The sequence below is a fragment of the Siphateles boraxobius genome, unplaced genomic scaffold (genome assembly GCF_051911475.1).
Source record: "Siphateles boraxobius isolate OS27281-9 unplaced genomic scaffold, OSU_SipBor_1 5, whole genome shotgun sequence".
NCBI lineage: Eukaryota > Metazoa > Chordata > Actinopteri > Cypriniformes > Leuciscidae > Siphateles > Siphateles boraxobius.
Window position 1 is genome coordinate 1,896,927 of NW_027509141.1, and position 24,460 is coordinate 1,921,386.

The 24,460-nt window shown below is 40.4% G+C and overlaps 2 protein-coding genes across 3 annotated transcripts in view; both read left to right on the forward strand.

Annotated features, from left to right (window-relative positions):
* Positions 1-9,336: 9,336 nt before the first annotated feature.
* cnpy2 (canopy FGF signaling regulator 2) lies at positions 9,337-14,320 on the forward strand. Its single transcript, XM_077204411.1, has 6 exons — positions 9,337-9,445; positions 9,667-9,766; positions 9,933-10,048; positions 10,149-10,346; positions 11,208-11,304; positions 13,262-14,320. Exons 2-6 carry the CDS (start codon positions 9,673-9,675, stop codon positions 13,303-13,305), a joined length of 549 nt encoding a protein of 182 aa, XP_077060526.1. The 5' UTR covers positions 9,337-9,445; positions 9,667-9,672; the 3' UTR covers positions 13,306-14,320.
* A 693-nt stretch (positions 14,321-15,013) lies between these two features.
* ankrd52b (ankyrin repeat domain 52b) overlaps positions 15,014-24,460 on the forward strand; it is a 43,380-nt gene continuing 33,933 nt past the window's right edge. The window contains exons 1-5 of one of the 2 annotated variants that reach the window (XM_077204404.1): positions 15,014-15,183; positions 15,724-15,807; positions 15,997-16,075; positions 17,137-17,207; positions 17,281-17,481. In XM_077204404.1, coding sequence (XP_077060519.1) covers positions 15,157-15,183; positions 15,724-15,807; positions 15,997-16,075; positions 17,137-17,207; positions 17,281-17,481 — 462 coding nt within the window. In that variant the 5' untranslated portion in view covers positions 15,014-15,156. The remainder of the gene's footprint in view (positions 15,184-15,723; positions 15,808-15,996; positions 16,076-17,136; positions 17,208-17,280; positions 17,482-24,460) is intronic. The other variant, XM_077204406.1, reaches the window with a different exon arrangement.

Genomic DNA, 24,460 nt, shown 5'->3' on the forward strand with positions numbered 1-24,460 from the left:
TCTTAATATGGACCAGGGGTGTAGCAAGCTTTTCAAAAGTGCGGGGGATGGATGTGACATTTAAATGTTGGCATTAACAGCTATTAATGACTAAAAAGCTTAAAAGGAACTTTTTTGTATATGCTGGGGTAAAATTGATAAATGATCGTAAACTATGTTGTGTGGACCTCTGTCCCTTTATGGGGGGTTCAGGGGCTATGCTCCCCCGCAACATTTTTTTGTGCATTTTAAGGTTAAACGCTCAATCTGATGCACTTTGAGAGCTCAAAATTATGAGCTTCAACCGGGTTCGACCCATGACCTGTGCACATTGAACAAAGAAAAAATATTGACTTGTACCTAAAGAGGCCTCAAACATCTTTTTAGTTATGATATAGAGTCTCCTTCTACATATCACTGGTGTTTTAAAATGCCAAACATTTATTATAATAATTTATATAATTATTCCTATGATGGAAAATCCATATAGCCTATAAATGTATGCTACTATATAAATGAAAATTCTTATCGTTTTGAATATTTCAAAAGTATATTTTATATTACGCCATAGAATAGGAAAATTAAAATACTTTTGTCCTAATTTCTTCACTTGTAAGAAATAAACCCTTGAGCTTTTTTTTTGGAGAAAAGTGTGGGCAAAGTGCACACTTTTCTTTTAATCACGCAGCACAAACAGAATGCCTGAGTCTTGTGCGGTTTAGTCTAAAAAACGAAATATCATCAATATCACTCGACATGTCAACAAAACATAAACATAAAATCTTCCTAAACACATCAAGCTTATTTAAAAACCTCGAAAGCATAAACACTCCTTCAAAGTACCTGGAAAAGGGGGATGTAAATAACCATAAGTTCCCGCCTCCTCAGCACGAGCTGACCGATAAATCTAACACACCAAGAGAGGCGGGACTTAAGGCAGAACAGCCAATCATCAGCCGGTCCCACTCAAAGCCGGTGTCCTTTTTGAGAGGAATGGGGAGAGGAGACGCAGCGAGTGCAGACACAGAGCGGCCAGAGAAACGACTGAACGAGAGCGACTGTAGTAAGGCGTTTGTGCAAAACTGCAGAAAAAGTGAGGGTGTTGAACCCACTCACCGGGAAAGTGATGGGGACGAGACCGCCTATGCCGAGTCAAGACCAAGTCTTTGAAGGGTCGAGTTCGAGTCTTTGAAGGAACAAGTCCGAGACGAGTCCGAGACAGCAGAAATCGGTCTTGAGACCGGACTCGAGTGCTACATCACTACTGACTAGTATGTATTCCAATTGTGACTAGTACATATATATTAGATATATTCTTGAATTCTTCGATTTCTGAATTGTTGTCGAGTTCGCTACCGGCCGCCTGGGTGTTGTTGGGGCGGCTGCCGTCCTGGAGTGAGCGGAGGAGTCGTCGCGTGGGCCGGAGCCTGCTACCGTCCGCCATTGAAGGGGAGGAGCAGTGAGCGGGGTCTCCTGCCGGCTGCCCGAAACCGAGAAGCCGTCGCTGTCCACCAGAAGGCGGAGGGGTGTCGAGCCGTCCACCGAGCGCTATCCAGCGCCACCGCCAGGCACTGCGGAGGAGAACCGGACCAAGATTTTTTTTCTCTCTCCCCTCTCTCGGATCTGTCGCTCCTCATGTTTCCGTCTCCGTTTCCCTCGCCTCGTCGGCCTATACCCTGCGGCCTGCGAGGGGTGATGAGGGTATTAAAAGGATCCGCCAGCAGCCCCTCACGGACGACTGCTGGCCACACAAAACAGAAACAAAACACAACATAAACTCAGACCTGTTCCTCTCTCGATCTTCAACCTCGTCGCTCCTCCTTTTATGCTTCCGGTCCTCCGTGAGAGATGCGAGAGCGGTGCGTCTACGCCAACAGCCTCCCGCCGTTCTCTCACGTCCCGCGGCCTCGTCCTGCTCGCCACAATGATATGATTAATATCATATTTTTAAATATGATGGTTTATTATAAATATGGCAATTATAAGTAAGCTGGACACCCAACTTGATCTTTGATATATTTATCATCTAAATCTGTTATGTCAACAAATGGAAAAGTCAGCCAGCTGTTTATTATCATGTTAATAATTGTGCCTTTCGCCCAAACAACAGCTGCGCTTTTTACTTTTACATAATCTTCCATTATTAAAAACTGTTGCTTTATTTACCTTGAACAAAACTGAAGATCATTAACAAGACCTTTGTCTCAATATAGGCCTATTGATATATATAAGTTTAACTATTCTCATTTGCTACATAGATCTACAACATTTTAAAAAGCATTAAATATGACATCAAATGCAGAATGAACTTTGCGTTGCTGTCCGCGATCACATCAAGGATAAGACAAATTTCCAAGTGCATCATCAAAAGCGGATGTTTTGGACATTTTTGAGTCATAAGGTGGTTTAAAAGAGAATAAAGTCAAAAGCGCCTTTTACCCTGGTGCGCCTTTAGCCTAGTTTTACACTACAGTTTAGATTTATGCTGTATAATATTAAATTAAATGTCTAATACTTCCATTCAAGATGAGGCAGCTCAGAGAGTGAGTGAGAGCTGAGCATCAGCTGAATCACACAGTTTCAGATAAGACTGTTAAACTGGCTGTCAGTAAAGGAATGAAGAGTGTGATAAAAAGAAGGATAGACATTCAATTATTTTATTGGAGGAATATTCACAACAACATACATTAAATTAGCACTAAAGCCTAACAATTGTATTTACAATATGATTGTCAAAGGTTCATTATTCATTCCCTTTATTAATATTGTTGTGGAATAATTTTTTCAGGATTTTATGATGAATTGAAAGTTCAAAAGAACAGAATATATAATAATGTTTATTTACAGTGCATTTTATTCTGCTTACCTGACTCACGCAGAATTCTGTCCTGTGTGGCTGTGGTGCCAACATCGTCCAGACACTGTTCGGCAACTGATCTTTGTACGTTGACTGTATTTTATCTACAGATTTTCACCGTACAAGGATAAATGGGTCAGTCCATCTCAAGTGGTCCAAAAATTGTAAAGTTGGTTGAATTTTGAATTTTCTTAATTGTTTTGAATGATTACATTTATGTATTTGTCACGGAACACACACAGGAGGCAGAAAATCCAAGAGCAGTAGTTTTTAATTAAAGGGCAATCCAAACTCGTAGTCATCCAGGCAGGTGTCAAAATCCAATAAGGCAATCCAAAACACAAGACAAAAACAAGAAACGGGCAGATACAAACTAGAAAGTGAGGTGACATAAACCAAGGACTCCGTAACAAACACTAACACAGACAGGGAATATATTCACACAGAACTAACAAGGTGATGGGAAACAGCTGAGTGCAATAATCAGATAAGTGACAGAACAGAATGCTGGGAATTGTAGTCTAATGTGAATGACACCGTGAGAACGAGGACCTCTAGTGATAACCCAGGGAAACACAACCAGACACTGTGACAGAACCTCCCCTCTATGGAGCGGCTACCAGACGCTCCATGACAGTACACAAGACAACACAAGAGTCCAAGAGGAAGGTGGGAAATCCAAGGGAGGGATGGGAGGGCCAGGACCATGAAGGGGAACAAGAACAGGGGGTGATGGCTCAGCCGGCGACCAGGGCGAAGCAGACCCCTCGGGCGGCAGACACCGACACCGGCTCAGGAACAGACACCGACACCGGCTCAGGAACAGTCACCGACACCGGCTCAGGAACAGACACCGACACCGGCTCAGGAACAGACACCGGCTCAGGAACAGGCACCGGCTTAGGAACAGGCACCGGCTCAGGAACAGGCACCGGCTCAGGAACAGGCACCGGCTCAGGAACAGGCACCGGCTCCGGCTCAGGAACAGGCTCAGGAACAGGCACCGGCTCAGGAACAGGCACCGGCTCCGGCTCAGGAACAGACACCGGCTCCGGCTCAGGAACAGACACCGGCTCCGGCTCAGGAACAGACACCGGCTCCGGCTCAGGACCAGACACCGGCTACGGCTCAGGAACAGACACCGGCTCCGGCTCAGGACCAGACACCGGCTACGGCTCAGGAACAGACACCGGCTCCGGCTCAGGACCAGACAATGGCTCCGGCTCAGGAACAGACACCGGCTCCGGCTCAGGAACAGACACCGGCTACGGCTCAGGAACAGACACCGGCTACGGCTCAGGAACAGAAACCGGCTACGGCTCAGGAACAGACACCGGCTACGGCTCAGGAACAGACACCGGCTACGGCTCAGGAACAGACACCGGCTACGGCTCAGGAACAGAAACCGGCTACGGCTCAGGAACAGACACCGGCTACGGCTCAGGAACAGACACCGGCTACGGCTCAGGAACAGAAACCGGCTACGGCTCAGGAACAGACACCGGCTACGGCTCAGGACCAGACATCGGCTACGGCTCAGGAACAGACACCGGCTCCGGCTCAGGACCAGACACCGGCTACGGCTCAGGAACAGACACCGGCTCCGGCTCAGGACTAGACAATGGCTCCGGCTCAGGAACAGACACCGGCTCCGGCTCAGGACCGGACACCGGCTACGGCTCAGGAACAGACACCGGCTCCGGCTCAGGACCAGACAATGGCTCCGGCTCAGGAACAGACACTGGCTCCGGCTCAGGAACAGACACCGGCTACGGCTCAGGAACAGACACCGGCTACGGCTCAGGAACAGAAACCGGCTACGGCTCAGGAACAGAAACCGGCTACGGCTCAGGAACAGACACCGGCTCACACAGAACTAACAAGGTGATGGGAAACAGCTGAGTGCAATAATCAGATAAGTGACAGAACAGAATGCTGGGAATTGTAGTCTAATGTGAATGACACCGTGAGAACGAGGACCTCTAGTGATAACCCAGGGAAACACAACCAGACACTGTGACAGTATTGTTATAGAATTGTGTAGGTATTATGCATTTTTGTAGGGCTGAAAACCTAGGGCTACACGATATTGAAGAAGAAATGCTATATGTGATATGAGCAATATCACACTTGTAGCTGTGCGATATGGCTGCATATCAGTATGGCTATGATTTAATAGATGGGTATATATATATATATATATATATATATATATATATATATATATATGCATACTCGCAAGGATGTGTCCAAGAGGTAGAATAGAGTAAAGAATCAGCTGAGTTTTTTAAAAGTGCAATAGCTCCAGGGATGGCAAAGTCTCGTGCGGTGACAGGAATACAATATTTAGTTAAGAATTCAGAATAAGAAAACAAATGACCATTTGAGTTTACAAGTTGAGAAACCAAAAGAATATTATTTTTAAACCAATCTGAAAAGAAAAGTGTTTTATTTTTATATCAGATATCCTGGTTATTCAAAATAAAATACCTGTGGGGACCAGTGGCGCAGATAGGATTTTTTAACTGGGGGGGACCAAGCTGTCAGCAAATGATTTAAACTAAATTCGTTATTTTGCGTAATTTGGGCTTTAACTAGTGCTCAAGTAGTTACTTTGCGTAATTTGGGCTAATGATTTGCACTAAAAAGCCATTGGGGGATTCTTATTTGAAATCATGGATAAACAACAATGAACAAAGGTAAACAAAGGCCTACCTGATCACCACTAGCAATGCATGATCATACTATTATTTGACTAGTATGCCAATCACCCACCAAAACTTCATGTCTTCAGCAAAGTATGTTTTGTGGCTGCCCTCCTGCAGATCCTCACTTGCCTGACTAGGGCAGAGGTCTTCAATCCTGCTCCTGGAGGGCCACTGTCCTGCAGAGTTTAGTTCCAACCCTAATCAAACACACCTGAAACACACAGCTCATCAAGCTCTTCAGGATCGCTTGAATATACAAAGGCAGGTGTGCTGAAGCAGGTTGGAACTAAACTGTGGCCCTCCAGGAGCAGGATTGAAGACCTCTGGACTAGGGTTCTGCCTTACTGTCATCAGAAATCGCCTGCAGGCCAGGAGGACAACATTTTAAATCTTATAATTTCAGTTAACCCTCTATACCTCTATAGAATTTCACAACAATGTGAAATACAACATATTCCTGAGAATTAATGGCTAAAACTACTATTTCAAAAATGTCTAAGAATAACTCAATTTTACATTTAAGTGTTAATTACAAGTTTGTTGAAATTTATAGATTAGAAATATCTTTCAAATGATGTATGACAAATTAAGAAATGTTTTTCATAGCCCATAATTTAAGAATCTATATCCTCCGTTGCTCCAGTCCATACAATAGAAAAAACATGATTTCCTGCTATAAGAGGATGTCAAAAGTTTATGTAGGCCTTTATTTGTTGTTTGCATAAACCTTGCACCACACAAATTTACTTATTATGATTATTTTTATAGTGGCTTACACGACAGTGAACATACCTCAGTCAATTTATACAGTACAATGGGTTAAATGATAAGATAAAACATTATTTCCTGACGACGATAAATTGTTTGATTTATCCAACCATTCTTTTTGTGTTCATTCATTATTTGTCTCTGTCCACTCACCTAAATGCATAGTTATGGTCTCCACATTTTGCTGTGTTTACTAAGTGCAAAAGCCTTCTTGCCATTATTGTCAGACTAGCTATTCCCCTTAACAAATCTAATCTGCCACATCTGGGAAAGTCAACAGGCATAGGATACTTACATTGTTTGTTTTTGAAAAAATGAGGTGATTGTTTTTTGTCTCTTCATTGCCTTTATGTGGCATTTATACAGTCGATTTTTTTCAGTTCAGAAAATCACCGACTCAGCTCAGTCATAGATTGTATATGATCACTATGGTTACCGGCCCGCCCCTACAGGCACGATTGAGGCAGCTACCAGCTCCTCATAGGACCCCGGCGACGTCACTCAGGAGTCGTGCACACACACACACACACACACAGAGAGAGAGTGTAAACGTCGGTGGCATGATGGCATCGTGTGTTTATTGACAACAGAACAGCGTGTTGTGAGAACGTGGGTACAAACAAAGTAATGGTGACCGGTGTAGATTAGGGGTGCACCGATCCGATACTCAGCATCGGTATCGGCTCCGATACAGCCATTTTTGCCAGATCGGGTATCGACCAGACGAGGTCGATCCAAATCCGATATTGTGCGTATACTATTCTGTGTTATTGTTAAGCCCCACAAAAGCACCAAAAACATTATAAAGCACCACAAAGTTTTCGTGCACTATATTACAAGTGTTCTGAAGCCATTATAGTATAATGTGAGATAGAAATGAACATTTAAGTCATTAAATTCAAGATCACGTAAACTGTTCCCTCCGCTGCGGCTGTCAATCATTCTTCACTCAGTATTCCGCATCGCGTTCGGTTACGACAGTCAACATGATGAAACTCTCCAAGATGATTCTATGTTACTATTATTATACTTGATCTGTAGATAAAGCTCTATGGTTTCGCATAAAACAACTATCTTGTTGGACTTTATTGCTGTAACTTAATCATGTTTCTACCGGGTGTCTGTTAGATCACAACACTAGAGTAGAGTCCACTATAATTGTTCTTCACGCGCACAGTAACTAACAAAAAATTAGTAGTAACTAAAATTTTAAACTGTTAAAAGAAAGGCTCAACAAACTATTGCATAGATATATACTGTTATAATACACTCCGCATCGATATGTCTTTCATTTGTGATTTGAACTTTTCAATGCGGACTCGACGCGCTGCGTGCTGTGACTCCACGTTGCTTCAAGCGCATCATTCTGCGCTCGGGATGCGCATAAGCGCTCTGTGCCGCACTATATTGCAGCCTTTCATAATAATACAGTGACGCAATGAAAGATTATTAATGGCCTTTCTTGTTCTTTCCTATCTATCATATGTTGCAGCCTCATTAAACAGCTGTGCTATACATTTAAGACATGTCTCAATTGTATAGTAGCCTATAGCTATATATAAAATAATGTATCTTTTTGATTTTTGTTAACTTGTTTTTCATGAATGTATTTTACAATACAAAGAGCAATGTGTAACGTTTTACCAAATTTAGTGTTACACTTATTGTCTCTTATTTGTATTATTCACTAGATGTTCAGATTTTATACAATTATTGTGGACTTCTGATTTTTCTGGACTAAATTTTACTGCTGAATTATCCACTAATCTAGTTTATAAAAACATTTTTGTCATAGAATATTATCATATATTTTTTGGAATTGTTTTTCTTTAAAATTAAGTTCTGTATTAAGTAGATTGTGTTTAACACACAAAAGAGTGATTATCAGTTATATAACTTCTACTTAATTTAAAAAAAAACTCTGTTGGTATCGGATCGGTATCGGTCGATACTCAGAATTTATGGTATCGGATCGGATCGATTCTGAAAAAAGTGGTATCGGTGCATCCCTAGTGTAGATTATTATTGTGTGTCAGTCCGCGTCTGCCCCGACCCGATTCTGAAGCAGCGGCGGGCCGGGACACTACTTTGGCTAATGTACTTGGCGAAAACACTGGTTAATCCTCTGTTTTACCGATTTTTGTCGCCTTTCGTAGGGATAGTGAGGGCGGGGGACGGATTGGGTCACTATGAATCTGGGGGGGTCATGTCCCCCCCGTCCCTAGTGCCATCTGCGCCCCTGGTGGGGACTAAAATTATGTTTGTAGGCCAAAAGCCCCTATATGGAAATTTGACAATTTAATGGGCAATTTAGATATATTATAATTGCATACTAACAGAAAGGGGAGACCACCAACTTTATATAATATAAAAAATATAATTAGGAAAAGCATTCTATACGGAATCAGAATCATTGAAGAAGTGCCTCCACCAATTAATCTTAAACATATTGTTTAAAGAAGCAAAATCAAGAAAGTTAAAACCCCATGTTTAAAGCTATTTATTATGACAACAGATTTTTTGATGTAATGTCTCTTGTGTTTCCATAAAATATAAAGAAGCATTCTATCAACCTCTACATACATTGTCTTGTCCACATTAAAAAGAAAGGGGGTTGACTCTTAGGCAGTATCATCTTAAGCGTTTTCAGCATTGATAATAATAAGAACCATTGTTAATAATTTAGTTTTAGAGCAGCAAATCAGCATATTAGAATGATTTCTGAAGGACTGAAGACTGGGGTAATGGTGCTGAAAATTCAGCTTTGATCACAAGAAAGAAACTCAGACAGGTTTGAAACAACTTGAGGTAAATTTACTTTAAATTTTAAGGTAAACTATTCCTTTAATGTTTTTTTCATATTCCAAATTTTTGCCACCACTGTGTATTTGAAAAACAAAAATAATGATTGTTTTACTTTTATTGTAAGGTTAGGTACTGCTTCAAAAAGCAAGAACAAGTTTGTATTTCGCTCCAGTTCGGTTGATGGCGGTAATGCACCAAACAGCCAATACAACTGAAGAAGAAAAACCAAACTGTGGCAGATCCCAGGTCAGCCTCTGAGCCACAATTATCCTGTGTGCACGTCATCAGTTCGTGTACTCGTGTGTGTGCGGTGCGTTTAAAGAAAACGGTATGTATCATATTCTCGGAACGCATTCAAATATACGCGTGATGCTGTGCGATTATTATACACACAATGTTGAATCTTATTGTTCGCTTGTGTTTTGTGAAAAGTAATTCTTGTGTACCTGGCATTCGGAGATTCATCCCAATTATCCAAGTTTGCAGTGAAATATAATTGCATGAAATAACCTGTATTTATTTGACATTTTTATTTATTTGTTTTCTTAGGTGGGGATGGAAAGCCATTTTCACGTGGTTATTTTCTGTGCATTGATCTCTTTGCACCTAATGTTGGTCCAAGGAGCCAGACAAGACATCAAATGTGGAGGTATTACCACATTGTTCAATGAGCACATGAATATATTCTCTTATACATATACAGCCATTGTGGGTTGATTGAAACAAAAATTGTTCTGTTACATACCTCAATAATTACATCTTTGAAATATTTTAAGGATTATTTCTGAAATGCATCATGCTTATTCCCCCTCCAGCATGCAGGGCATTAGTTGATGAAATGGACTGGGCCATATCACAAGTAGATCCCAAGAAAATGATCCAGACTGGATCATTTAGGATTAATCCTGATGGCAGTCAGTCAGTAAGAGAGGTGACATATTTTGTTTCATAATAACCCGGGCTCTGAGTTGTTGTTTTTTTACACCAACTTTGAGATTTTCATTTTCATGTATTTGTTTTAATATCCTCAGGTTCCCTTTTCTCGCTCTGAGGGTCATCTTCTTGAACTGATGGAAGAGGTTTGCGATAAGATGAATGATTATGGCGAATATGTTGACCCTGTCACCAATCGAAAGACATACGTGAGACACGCGTCCCGTGACGGCACTGCCATGGACCTTTCTAATGTGGCCTTTGACTCCAGAGTCACTTCCAGTTTAAAGTTTGCTGTAAGATCCATTCTTTCGTTTCCTCATGTCTTAATTTTTAGGTAAAGAGAAGACAAACCTTAAAGGGATAGTTCACCCCAAAATTTAAATTATCCCATAATGAACTCACCCTAAAGTCATCCTAGGTGTTTATGTCTTTCTTCCTTTTAGCCAAACACAAGCAGAGTTATACAGAGTTATTCCAAGCTTTATAATGGGAGTGAATGGTACCTTAGATTTTCAACCCCAAAAAAGTGCATCCATCCATCATAAAAGTAATCCATACGGCTCCAGGGGTTAATAAAGGCCCTCTGAAGCGAAGTGATGCGTTTGTGTAAGAAAAATATCCATATTTATAACTTTGTAAACTATAATCACTGGCTTCCAGCAACGGCCGTACAAGAGTCGGGTCAGAGAGCTCTCTTCCACCGGAACTAGACTTGCGTACGTTACCGGAAGCCAGTGATTATAGTTTATTAAGTTATAAATATTGATATTTTTCTTACAAAAACGCATCACTTTATTTCAGAAGGCCTTTATTAACCCCTGGAGCTCTATGGATTACTTTTATGATGGATGGATGCACTTTTTTGGGCTTCAAAATCTAAGGTACCATTCACTTTCATTATAAAGCTTGGAAGAGCAGGGATATTTTTTAATATATCTCTGATTTTGTTTGCCTGAAAGAAGAAACTCATATACTGTACATCTGGGGTGGCTCGAGGTTGAGTAAATTATGGGATCCTTTTCATTCTTGGGTGAACCATCCCTTTACAGTTGAAAACAAATTATTTTGATATTTAGTGCAAATAGGATGCACTTTTCTGTTGATTGATGCATTTCCTTATCAGTTTTAGAAACGTCTCTCTTGTTTCTTCACAGTGTGAAACGATCGTTGAGCAACATGAGGATGAACTTATTGAATTCTTTTCTCACGAGACGGACAACGTTAAAGACAAGCTCTGCAGTAAGAGGACAGGTAAGGCTGAAATATGGATACATGATTCAGTATTCTTTTATTTCAAACATTTATATGAAATTCACATATCTGTCTAAAGCTATTTTATTACAACATGGTCACATAACTTGCATACCCCCAACCCCTCCCCCCCCCGCATCTATTTTACCTGTTACAACACCTCTTTTCTAGCAACTTTAAAGGGATAAACCCAAAAATGAAAATTCTGCCAGTAATTGCTAGGGGTGTCACGATTCTCCAAATCCTCGATTCGATTAAATTTTCGATTCTAAGGTCACGGTTCGATTCGATTCCCGATTTTACATTTATTTTTAAATGTAAGGCGAAACCGGCCAATCAGGATGCTCTCTGTCTTACATGCGCTTCATGAGGCACACACGCAAGGTCTCTCGCTCTCTCCCTCTCTGCCGTGCGCGCACTATACGGTTTGGAGCACAGTTTTTCCTGTCTCGCATGCGCGCTCTTGCTCGCTCACTCTAGATTCCGGGAGATTTAACTAATTTGCGGGCATCAGGGAGCCGCTATCAATATGCGGGAGACTCCCGGAACTTCCGCGAGACTTGGGATGTCTGCAAACTGGGGCTTTTTTGAATAGTGAACGTTGTCAAAATAACCCACTCGAAATCCCAAAAACTTCCACACATGCGACTTGAATGAAAGAGGAGGGGGTTCGAGTTCTGTTGATGGGTCTCCTGCATCTGCAGTTGCCATGCTATCTTTTGAGTGGCTGTAGGTAAGTTAGAGGAGTTTGACCATAGACTCGCAGAACTGCAACACGCATGTTTTTTTCCGCTTGGCACGCCGACCGGACGTGACATGGGGGCGTAGCAGCATCGACGATTCCATATTTTGATTCGAAGTTCGGGATTGTGAATTAATTTCGTGACACCCTTTGTAATTGCTCTCATGTCGTTACAAACCCACAAGACTATCGGCCATCTTTTTAATGAAATTTAGGCGATTTCTGTCCTTCACCTAAAACTATAATGCTTTAAAACGTTCATAAAGAGATCATAAAAGAAATCCATATGAATCAAGTGGTTTGATCCAAGTCTTCTGAGGAGACTCGATCACTTTATATGAAGAACAGATTTAGGGTACGTTTACATGATAACAATGTACTATAAACAGAAAAGTTTTTCCTTTGTGTTTTTGAAAAGTTTTTCGTACAGTCGACAACGTTGTTAAAACGATTCCGTACACACGGATTCGTGAAAACCACTAAAAGCGCTGTATTCTGCTGCCGGGCCAGTAGTTGGCGATGTGACTTTGAAACTACGCGTCTTTGTAGTTTACACGAAGACGATAACGGTATTGTTTTCAAAAACTTGCACTTTGAAACCCGTTTTTTAATACCTGAACCTGAAACCTGAAATTAGATATCCTTGATGACAAACACAGCCCGACAAATGTGACCTCTGGAGGACACAGAGATTGATCAGCGAACATGAACAGAAGCTCAAACGTACTTGCTTGATGCATGAGGTTCATTCTCATGTTACACAGCACGTTTGAGCTTCTGTTCATGTTTGCTGATCAATGTTTATACGTGAATAAGAGCCTTAATTAAATCTGTCCATCATATAAAGCGATTGTGTCTCTTTAGAAGACTTGAATTAATATTCGATAATTCGATTAATGCTCGATTCATATGGATTTATTATATGATCTCTTTATGAACGTTTTGAAGAGTCAGAGTTTTGGGTGAATAGACTTTCAATGGAGGTGCAGATTTCATTCAAAATATCTTTATTTGGGTTCCAAAGATGAATGGGTTTGGAATGAAATGAGGGCTAGTAAATAATGACAGAATTTCCATGTTTAGTTAAATTAGCCCTTTAATAAAATATGTACAATATTGTGTAACATATTAAAAAGCACATCTTGATCATCCCGTATCAACAATACATTTTGCATATTGCACTTATGTGATAGTTTTTTGCAACTCTTCCCACAGATCTTTGTGACCACGCTCTGAAGATACCACATGACGAGTTATGAGCCCAGCAGCTTTACCAATGCGTTCACCTGATAACCTTCACTAAACACACTGATTCTCTTACTTGTTGAGGACACTGAACATGCTGAGATCTACATTATGTGATGTACTTGACCCTATGGGTCAACTGTTGACCTGTTCAACTGTATTAATGGCGTTACCATCAAAACTGTTCATTGTCATTTATTAAAACTGACTTTCTACAGCTAAAATGAGATCTCTTTATGAGTCTCTCCAGTGGTATACTTTTATATTTATCACTATTTGGATGCACTTAGTTTTTAGTTTAGATGATAATTTTCAGTATATTTATTATAAGCACAGATTGAGGGCTGCAGGAGTGGTGTTTCTTTCTTCGGGTCACGAATCTGAGCAGATTACTAGTTATTAAGTCTTAAACTATTAGGCTCCCATCACTTAATATGGAGAAATATGCAGTTTACCATCTTTTGTGTTTTTATTTCTTTTCTACCCAAATATAATTTGATTGGTATTTTCGTCTGTATTTATCAACATGTGTTGTGTTTGTATCCAGTATCCATTCTGATATATGGTTACCACCTTGTTATATTGTTGTTTTTTTAATAATTCAGAAATCCATATGGTCACACGTGAATAATTAGAAAAGTCTTGTTTTTTTAAGCTCCCAATTTATTGTTACACTAGTATGGAGTCATGGTGTTATACTATTTAGCAGCACAAAATAGTCTTAATTGTCAAAGGGATCAAATATACATATTTTCCTGAAGCTTCGGGAGGTTTTGATTACAATGTGTTTTGCAACCCTGGAACTTAAGCTGAATTTTATTACATTACCGGTATTAGGGGTGAAACTTCCAGCATCAAGATGTACTACACAAGAACGACAAAGAAATATACAACTGTACTTGCTACTAAATGTGGTCCTACCTCAGGAGGGTGAAAAATTAAAAATGTATTTTACAATACCTTTTATAGTCACTTATTGCTGAGTGTCAAAATACTAATATCAATAAATCAAATCATAGCAGGAAAAAATGTGCTTGTAAATCAGCTTCCATTTTATATTTATTTTTATTATTGTTTATTTTTTAAGGACAGTGCACATTGATTAACATTTCTATAAATGTGCCTATCCACCAATAGGCTCATTTCACACTGTAGTCCTTTATCCAGATGTTAAAAGGACCATAAAAACATCAACATTTACAAACATAAATACAGAAAAAAACTGTACAGACAAGTAAAAATAAGAAAAGATAGGAAAGACCATCAGGCAGCGGGCATCATACGTGAAAAATATGTAAAATTAAAATAGTACTACCAATACTTATTACGGCAGTAAATTAATTAAAAAAATTCACATTTCTTGACCGTTCAAAGGCCAAGCCTTTGTAAAGATTTGTATTTCAATTGTCATGAATTGAGGTTCTTTACGGAAGAACAAAAAAAAGCCATTTAGTTTAGCCGTGCACTTCAACAAAACAGAGATGGTCAAAGTTGCCAACAGTAAGTTATAAAATTATATAAAAGAAAACTATACAGCCAGAGTTATGCGAATCATAATGTACAGTTATCCATCCACGGTACTGTTGACAAAGTAAGAATAGGCTATCTTTGTTCAGAACATCATTAGGTTTTATATTTTATCTTGAAAATGTGACATCAAGGGAACTCCCGTGATGTAATACCTCCGTTCTATCGTAGATGGCGCTGTAAACCAGCAGCTTCATGTTACAGCGCAGTTTGAGTTTAACTAGACGAGTGGATCCGCTCACTGTTCGCCGTTCAAAGAAAACTTTATTTCCTTCATACACGTATTACTGTATTATCAGATCCTAATGAATAAACTCCGACCTGACTAATCTGAGGAGATGGGATTATTAAACATAGAAGAGCAGGTAAGTGTTTTTTCGCTTTAGTTTTCTTCAGCAGCATGGCCAGGACATGTTTAGTTTGTTCAGTGGCATTGTTTTAGTTTGATTTTTAATATACTTAATCTGGTGATGAAGACAGCTAAATAAAAACGGTCTCTGTAAAACTAGTTATATCAATCTGCTCTCCTAATATTGACCTTTTACGCTGTCGAGTGAAAACCCTTGACGTCAACAGTATGATTGATATAATTTAGCCAAAAGCCTCTTCTCTATATTTATAGTCGTGGCCAAAATATTGCCCTTTTTTTTTAATAATCTACAATTTTCTCAAAAATAAGTTGGATTGAAACCACTAATGATGTGCACAGATAAATAATTGATATAAATACTCATAGATAAGATAATTGTCAATTTCATGATGACTTGAAATTGACAATAAACATGACTTTGAATATGAAAAAGATGACGCTAAACCATTTGGACACTTTTCACAAACCCTGCATTCATAATAATTTCCTCTCCAAACTTCACTGATCCTTCTTATCCCGTCTCTCTCTCTATTAGTCGCTCCTGGTCCAGGCAGTTTTCAGCCAGAATGCTGAAATGGTGGAATTTTTGTTGGAACAAATGGAAGAAGTGGATGAATTGGTATATGGTTTTGTCTTATGATATTTGAAGAAACATCCTGATTCTGGCAAATTATGTTACTCCTTTTACATGTTTGTAAGAATGCATAATGCACATGCCTGATGACTAGAATGCTGCAATATTGCATATTAAAATTATAGGGTGAACAGCACACATTTTTCTTGGTAATAAAACTATTTGCTGTTTCAGGACCAAGAGTGCCGCACTGCCCTTCATGCTGCAGCGTATGTGGGTGGAGTTCATATCATGGAGATCCTTATCAGTTCAGGTGCAAATCCGCATATTAAAAAATGATTTTTGAAAGATCATGTGACACTGAAGACTGGAGTAATGATGCTGAAAATTCAGCTTTGATCATAGGAATAAATTACATTTTACAATATCTTCACATAGAAAACAGTTATTTTAAAGTCCCCCTGTAGTCAATAATTGTATCTCTTAAAACTCAACTTTGATCACCCAAATTACATATTTAAGTGTTTTTTTCCTTGAAAAAATTCTTCATGGCTTAAAATAGCTTAAACGTAACTCTAGACCCCTGCCTCATTTAGTATACGCAGTTCTATGAATATGCAAATGAGCCCCGCCTCCACTCACTCACTCACTCAGAGATCCACTCGATGACGATCACACGTTGATCTGATTGGTTACAAGGTAGTTTGTGACGTCAGAAACACCAGCGATTTCAAACCGTGTTTTTGAGACTGTCTTTGGTTCACTGTAGTTTTAAGCAGAAAATACTCAGCAATGCTGTCGACTTATGAATTTACACATGGTTTGTCTTAAAACTAATTAAAAACACCACATAGACATATAAACAACATTAAAAGCTTGATATTCACCACAGGGGGACTTTAAATTGTAATAATATTTTTACAATATTACTGTAATTGTAAGCCTTGTTGAGGACAAGAGACATTTGACCAGTGGTGTATACATTGTGATTGAAGTCAACTTCATAGGAATAGTTCACTTAAAAATGAAAATTCTGTCATCATTTCCTGACCGTCAAGTTGGTCCAAACCTGTATGAGTTTTTTACTTCTGTTGAAGACAAAATAAGATATTTTGAAGAATGTTGGTAACCAGACAGTTGATGGACACCATTGACTTCCATAGTAGGAAAAAAAATACTACGGAAGTCAATAGTTTCCATCAACTGTCTTCAAATATCTTACTTTGTGTTCAGCAGAAGAAAGAAACTCATACAGTTTTGAAAGAACTTGAGGGTGAGGAAATTATGACAGAATCTTAAAATCCCTTTAAACTATATAGAACATAATATCTTAATGTTTTTTTGTCTTTCATGGCCTGTGATCTTGTGTTTTAGGTGCTAATGTTAATGCTAAAGACCAGGAGTGGTTGACCCCTCTGCATCGGGCCGCTGCTTCACAGAACGAAGTATGAAAGGATTTAAAAACATCATCTTGCTGTTCATTGTTTTCTTTTCTCATGTGGTGCTGTTGTGATGCAGGGCTCTGTTGTGCTTCTGCTGAGCAAGGGAGCAGAAGTGAACACACAGGACAGGTTCTGTCAGACGCCACTACACGTAGCTGCAGCCAACAGAGCCACGAAGTGTGTGGATGTCCTGCTTCCCTACGTGAGCTGTATGAATGTAGCCGATCGCTTCGGGAGAACGGCTTTACATCACGCCGTCCACAGTGGACATGCAGAGGTATGGCAAGAGCTGACACTGAAGCTAGAGCACGATTCAGTGAGGATTTATATCGAACTCTATGGCTACGTCTACATTAATCAGGATACATTTAAAAATGGTATTTCCGTTTCAAAATGCTCTCCGTCCAAACGAGCATTTTCCAAAAGTTTCTTGTTCACACTGAAAGTCACCATGAAATATATATTTTTTTAAATGCAATATTGCAGTATTTTTTTTATTCATGTGCACTTGTAATCTTCGATCAGAATAACTTCCCCTCACTCTTGCAGCATTTCTTCTCTGATGACGAGGAGCAACCTGTCACTCATATGAGATCCACCAATCACAAATCACAATCAGTTCCCCACGGGCAAAATCAAGCCCCGCCCACATTTGTTCTTGATCCAGAAGCCTTGGATTTACAATAGGGAAGAAAAAACTATCGCAACTTCCGAGTCATACCGACTTTAAACATCGGAAAACACTTAAATCTTACTGCGCATGTGTACAACGTAATCGGATGATACCGAGAGACCAGACATAATAAAGTGATTTCCAAAGAGGACATTTGTGTTTAATGACCCTACGAGTTTGATTAAAACATCAAAATATGAGGAAAATATTTTATATTTGTTATAACATAACTTAACACTAAACTTGGTTAAAGTATTTATCTGACAAAATTATTTGGCAAAAACAAAAGCTCACAGGAAAAAAACTTTTGTTTTTTGTTTTTGGCATGCTTCTGTCGCAAGTGACAATGCAGGTGACAATAGGATACAGAATATAGTGTATAGTAGGGCTGCACGATTGGGGGAAAATGCCATATTGCGATTATTGAGGTCAATATTGCGATTGCGATATAATAAACAAAGGGTTTAATGAGTCAACTTGCTTGGTTCTCAAGGAAAATGCACACACAGATTAGTGATAATGCTGAAATGTGTATTTCTCAACTCAAACTAGCAACAACAACTAAATGCACTGTGTTTTCAAATTAAAATAATATTTTTTACAAAATTAAATTACATCTTTGCGTTACTGCAAACTTGTTATTGGCTCAATAGTACAATAGTATAACATAAATAGAACAATAAATAAGAACATTTGTATGCTCATGAAAATAAGATAATTTGAACATTCTGTCCAGACAAACGGGGACATTTAGGCAGGATGTATTACGCTTCTTATAAACTCAGTCTGTGGATCGTTTTCTGTGCTAACGGTGTATATGAGCATCATGTCCCATGCCAAGCACTCCGTAATGTCGTGATTTCTTTTCATATCACTTTACACTTATGATTTTATATTAGTTCATATATTTTATAATGTAATAATTTCACAATTAATCTCCAAATTAAAGGGACGATGTGTAGTTTTTTTAGGTATTTTATTATCTAAAATCAATATTTTTATTCATAAATATGTCCTCAATGGTGCACAGATACCTCTTACATCGTGATTGCGATATGATTAATCGTGCTGCACTAATGGGTAGCATAGTTCATGTTTGTTGGTTGGATTCCGGCAACGTTCTTTCAGCCGCTGGAGGTTGTTGGCAAAATCATGAGCCTTTACTCTGTATAAATCAGCCCTCCATTTCGCTTGGTTTTGCGCTGCCTGGGTCCAGGAGTCAGTTGATATGCTGAAATCTATCAGATCTCTTTTAAGAACATCTTTATACCTCAGTTTGGGTCTACCAACAATGCTGGCACCATCCTTGAGCACACTGTGTAAATTGCGTGGGGTATGCGTGAGGGGGGCATTCTGGTGACATGTTGTCCAGCCCATCTAATGCCGAGTTCCCACTGCGAGATTTTTAAAGTAGTCGGGTCACTGTTCTTTTCACACTGCACGACTATCTGGGGTAACATTCAGTTGCTGCTGTGTGCACACTGCACGATGGATTGGCGACAGGGGTTTTCACACTGCATGACTTTCAAGAGGAAGAATCGCCGACAACTACTGTCTGGTCCGCAAACTACATTTCACAACCAAACACACGCGAGAAGTGATAAGGAAATAACGCAGAATCTCGCGTGCGTAAGACCGCAGTTCTCGCGCGAGACTGAAATTGTTTTTAAAAAAATGATAGCCTGCTAGAAGTTTGCGATCCATATTGTCTGTGCGCTGATTTGCAGCGAAAAGGAGAAAAAGAAAAACAGATTATGCAGGAGGAAATGTTTGGGGAGACGAGGGGAGCAAGGATTGTGTGTTCTGCAAACAGAGTTGGGGGTAAATAAATAATTTTGCAATGTGCTGTTGTTGCTGCTGGTCAAGCTAATGTTTGTGCTTTGTTTCTGTTTGATATAATTGTAAATATATCTATTAAAATACTGATATTGTGGTCTATAACTCTTCCCTGAACTTCCCGCTGTCCTGTTGCCTGCTCTCTCATTGGCTGTAGGTCATCGCCGATGTAGTTTTCAGTCAGAACAGGATTTTGAATCGCAGACATGTCCAGATTCTCTCAGATCGCGTCTTTGATCATTCACACTGCGTGATTGTCAGTCACGTGAACGAGCACCGATTTGCCTATGATTTCGGGCATTTGTCGGCTATCTCCCAAAACCCGTCGGCGAGCGAAAAGCGGGGCTGAAATTGTTCAGTGTAAACTCTGCATAAGGCGAAAAAATTTTAGGCGGGAGGAAAGAGGTTCACTTTTGGTCACTTTGAATAGATCTTCATTTGACATTTTATCCCTCCAGGTCTTACCGATTATAAACCTGAGGCATCTAGTATGGAAGCATTAAGCCGACTCTCTTGATGCCTGTCCAGCGTTCGGCGCCATATAACAGGACGCTCAGGACACATGCCTCATACACTTTTACTTTAGTGCAGACAGATGGATGCTTGTTCCGCCATGCATGTTTTGTCAGACGTCCAAAAGTAGAGGCCGATTTCCCCATCCTGACTGAAATCTCATCGTCTAGGGTGGTATTACGGGTCATGGTAAATCCAAGATAAGTGAACTTTCCCACATCATCAAGTGCTATATTTTTTAACTGAAAGCAATGCATGTTGACAGCTTGTGACATAGTCACAGTTTTTTTCAAGCTGATTGAGAGCCCAAAAGCATCACATGATCTTGAGAAACAGTCAAGCAGAGTTTGGAGCTGCTCTGGTGAAGACGCTCATAATGCAGCATCATCTGCGTATAGCAGTTCTCTGATGACAAACTCTTATGTTTTAGTTCTACCAGAAAGACACGGGAGAATAAATACAGTAACAATTATACATTTATTGACAGCCCAGCAAGCAATATAAAGTTATTTGGCATAGGCCCCGTCCATAGCTCGCAATCCGAGGGTCCGGACTCTGCATGTCCTGCCTGAAGACGAAGGCAGGGGCGTAGCCGACCCCCCGGGAGGTATAGGAAGGGACCATCCTGGTGGTAGTGGGGAGGATAGAGGGGAATGGAAGCGTCAGCATCTGCAAACTCAGACATGTGTAAGTACTGATCTTTTATACCACGAGTATTAGAACACGATTGGATAGATGAGAAGATGAGAAGTGACGTAGCAATTGAGTCTTCCCGGCAGAACTTATGCTAAAGCTTCCATTTCTTGCTCTGAAAAAATGTCTATCATCCCTAGTCAAAAGAGTGACTCCGGTCTATTAACATCTATTAACAGAAATGGAATATGACATCCATAACTATGTGTTCAGTGGTGTATAAAGAACTTACTTAATAAACCGTAATGTTTTTATTACCTTAGAATGAGGCATTTATATCTACATAGGCGCTGGAATCCCCTTCTATGAAGGTCGACATATTGTGACGTCATGTTTCTACCGTAGCCGACAGCGAACAAACAGCGTTACAGAGCGCGTTTCGTCACTACCTTGAAAGAGAAGCCGCAGAAAGCTAGAAGCTATCCATAAACACCGTGACTAGTGACTTTTCCCTTGTCAGTGGTGTAAAATATGTAGCTGGATTGTTTCATGTAACTTAATTCTTCTCCCTCGCTGTGTTATGGCTTTGCTATGTGGGGATAAATGTGCTGGTTACGTTCGTGAGACAGCTGATTAGTACTCTTGTCATTGACCGTAAAACAGTTACAGGAATCACCAACCCGTCGATCTCGGAAGGATTTTAAGTCGATCGAGTTTCCAAAATCAGAGAAAAAAAGCCTATTGCTAGCTGTTACAATCACGTTATTCTTGCCGCACGCACCTTTGGGCTCATGCGGACGCGTCAAGTTTAAACAAGGCTTAACGCTTTAACCAGCTCAGTCTTAACGCTTTAACCAGCTCAGGCACAGTAACAGCTCATATTAGCCATCTAAACTTTTACTACCTTGTTAGAAAAAATATATAGTTGCATAGTTTCATGTGGTTCTTCTCCCTCGCTGTATTATGGGTTTGCTATGTAGGGAGAAATGTGCTGGTTACGTTTGTGAGAGAATCAACTAATTACTATTATTATATTACGTATTAAGACCCTTGATCCTCACCGTACTATGGCTTTGTAAACTTTATCCATGATGTGGTTTATAATGGACTGTGGTACAGAAACTTGCTTTACTCTGGCTATTATCTGCCGTCTCAGACGACGATGTTTGTCCCGTTTGAGACACGGTAGTTTCTTCGAAAGGGAGGGGTGAGCAGTGGGCTGAGCCCTTAGTGTAAACTCGCAACCGAACCGCTAGATGTCGCCTGAAGTCACACACTGCACCTTTAATACATAGGTGAAATAAATGCAGAAGAGGGTTGGAGCAAGGACACAGCCTTGTTTCACACCTCGATTTATAGGGAATTCATCTGATAGGTCACCATCAAATTGAACTCGGCTTTCATTCCATTATGAAAAGATTTGATGAGCGATAGAAGGGTGGGAGGATAGCCAGCCTTTTGCAGAACCATAAAAAGAGCTTCTCTGCCGACTGAGTCAAAAGTGTTTGTCAGGTCTACAAAAGCAAGGTAGAGCGGTTGATTCTGTTCTCTTGATTTTTCTTGTAATTGTCTCACAGCAATTATCATGTCTGTTGTGGAGTGGTTGGGCTGAAAGCCACATTGAGACTCGGGATATAGGACCTCAGCTAGCTGTTGAAGGCGAGTCGATAAGATGCGGGCCTGGGCTTTCCCTGTCACACACAACAGTGAAATGCCACGGTAATTATCACAATCTCCACGGTCCCCTTTGTTCTTGTTGAGTGGTGATCTTTGCATCCTTGAAATCTTGGGGAACATGCTTAGAGCTCCAGCACTTTAAAATGAGTTGATGGAGAAGGTGGGCTAGGGGTTCAATTCCAGTTTGGAGAAGCTCACCTGGTATTGCATCAGCCCCAGCGGCTTTACCTCTGCCCAGTCCTAGTGCTATGGTAATTACCTCATCTAGCTCTGGTTCTGCATCTAAGCAATTTTGAAGTGGAAACTGTGGTGGATTTTTCTCTAAACCTAACCTTTCCTATTATAAACGTATACTCTAGTGCGCCTATTGACGTTAGCTAGGTTCACACTTCCGAGAGTCTACAGTCGACTACAGCTTCAGCTCCCGACCTATACTCCAGTGAGTCTACAATCGACTAAAGCATCCGTCTAATCCTATACTCCAGCGAGTCTACAATCGACTACAGCATCCGTCTAATCCTATACTTCAGCGAGTCTACAATCGACTAAAGCATCCGTCTAATCCTATACTTCAGTGAGTCTACAATCGACTACAGCATCCGTCTAATCCTATACTCCAGCGAGTCTACAATCGACTAAAGCATCCGTCTAATCCTATACTCCAGCGAGTCTACAATCGACTACAGCATCCGTCTAATCCTATACTTCAGTGAGTCTACAATCGACTACAGCATCCGTCTAATCCTATACTTCAGCGAGTCTACAATCGACTAAAGCATCCGTCTAATCCTATACTCCAGCGAGTCTACAATCGACTACAGCATCCGTCTAATCCTATACTCCAGCGAGTCTACAATCGACTACAGCATCCGTCTAATCCTATACTCCAGCGAGTCTACAATCGACTAAAGCATCCGTCTAATCCTATACTCCAGCGAGTCTACAATCGACTAAAGCATCCGTCTAATCCTATACTCCAGCGAGTCTACAATCGACTACAGCATCCGTCTAATCCTATACTTCAGCGAGTCTACAATCGACTAAAGCATCCGTCTAATCCTATACTTCAGTGAGTCTACAATCGACTACAGCATCCGTCTAATCCTATACTCCAGCGAGTCTACAATCGACTAAAGCATCCGTCTAATCCTATACTCCAGCGAGTCTACAATCGACTACAGCATCCGTCTAATCCTATACTTCAGCGAGTCTACAATCGACTAAAGCATCCGTCTAATCCTATACTCCAGCGAGTCTACAATCGACTACAGCATCCGTCTAATCCTATACTTCAGCGAGTCTACAATCGACTACAGCATCCGTCTAATCCTATACTTCAGCGAGTCTACAATCGACTAAAGCATCCGTCTAATCCTATACTCCAGCGAGTCTACAATCGACTAAAGCATCCGTCTAATCCTATACTCCAGCGAGTCTACAATCGACTACAGCATCCGTCTAATCCTATACTCCAGCGAGTCTACAATCGACTACAGCATCCGTCTAATCCTATACTCCAGCGAGTCTACAATCGACTAAAGCATCCGTCTAATCCTATACTCCAGCGAGTCTACAATCGACTAAAGCATCCGTCTATTCCTATACTTCAGTGAGTCTACAATCGACTAAAGCATCCGTCTAATCCTATACTTCAGTGAGTCTACAATCGACTAAAGCATCCGTCTAATCCTATACTTCAGCGAGTCTACAATCGACTAAAGCATCCGTCTAATCCTATACTCCAGCGAGTCTACAATAGACTAAAGCATCCGTCTATTCCTATACTTCAGTGAGTCTACAATCGACTACAGCATCCGTCTAATCCTATACTTCAGTGAGTCTACAATCGACTAAAGCATCCGTCTAATCCTATACTCCAGCGAGTCTACAATCGACTAAAGCATCCGTCTAATCCTATACTCCA

Excerpts from the sequence above, each read along its gene's own strand:
- cnpy2 (XM_077204411.1), top strand. The coding sequence starts at position 9,673 with ATGGAAAGCCATTTTCACGTGGTTATTTTCTGTGCATTGATCTCTTTG. Across the intron at positions 10,347-11,207 it reads CTTCCAGTTTAAAGTTTGCT|TGTGAAACGATCGTTGAGCA; the intron begins GTAAGATCCATT and ends GTTTCTTCACAG. Across the intron at positions 11,305-13,261 it reads GCTCTGCAGTAAGAGGACAG|ATCTTTGTGACCACGCTCTG; the intron begins GTAAGGCTGAAA and ends CTCTTCCCACAG.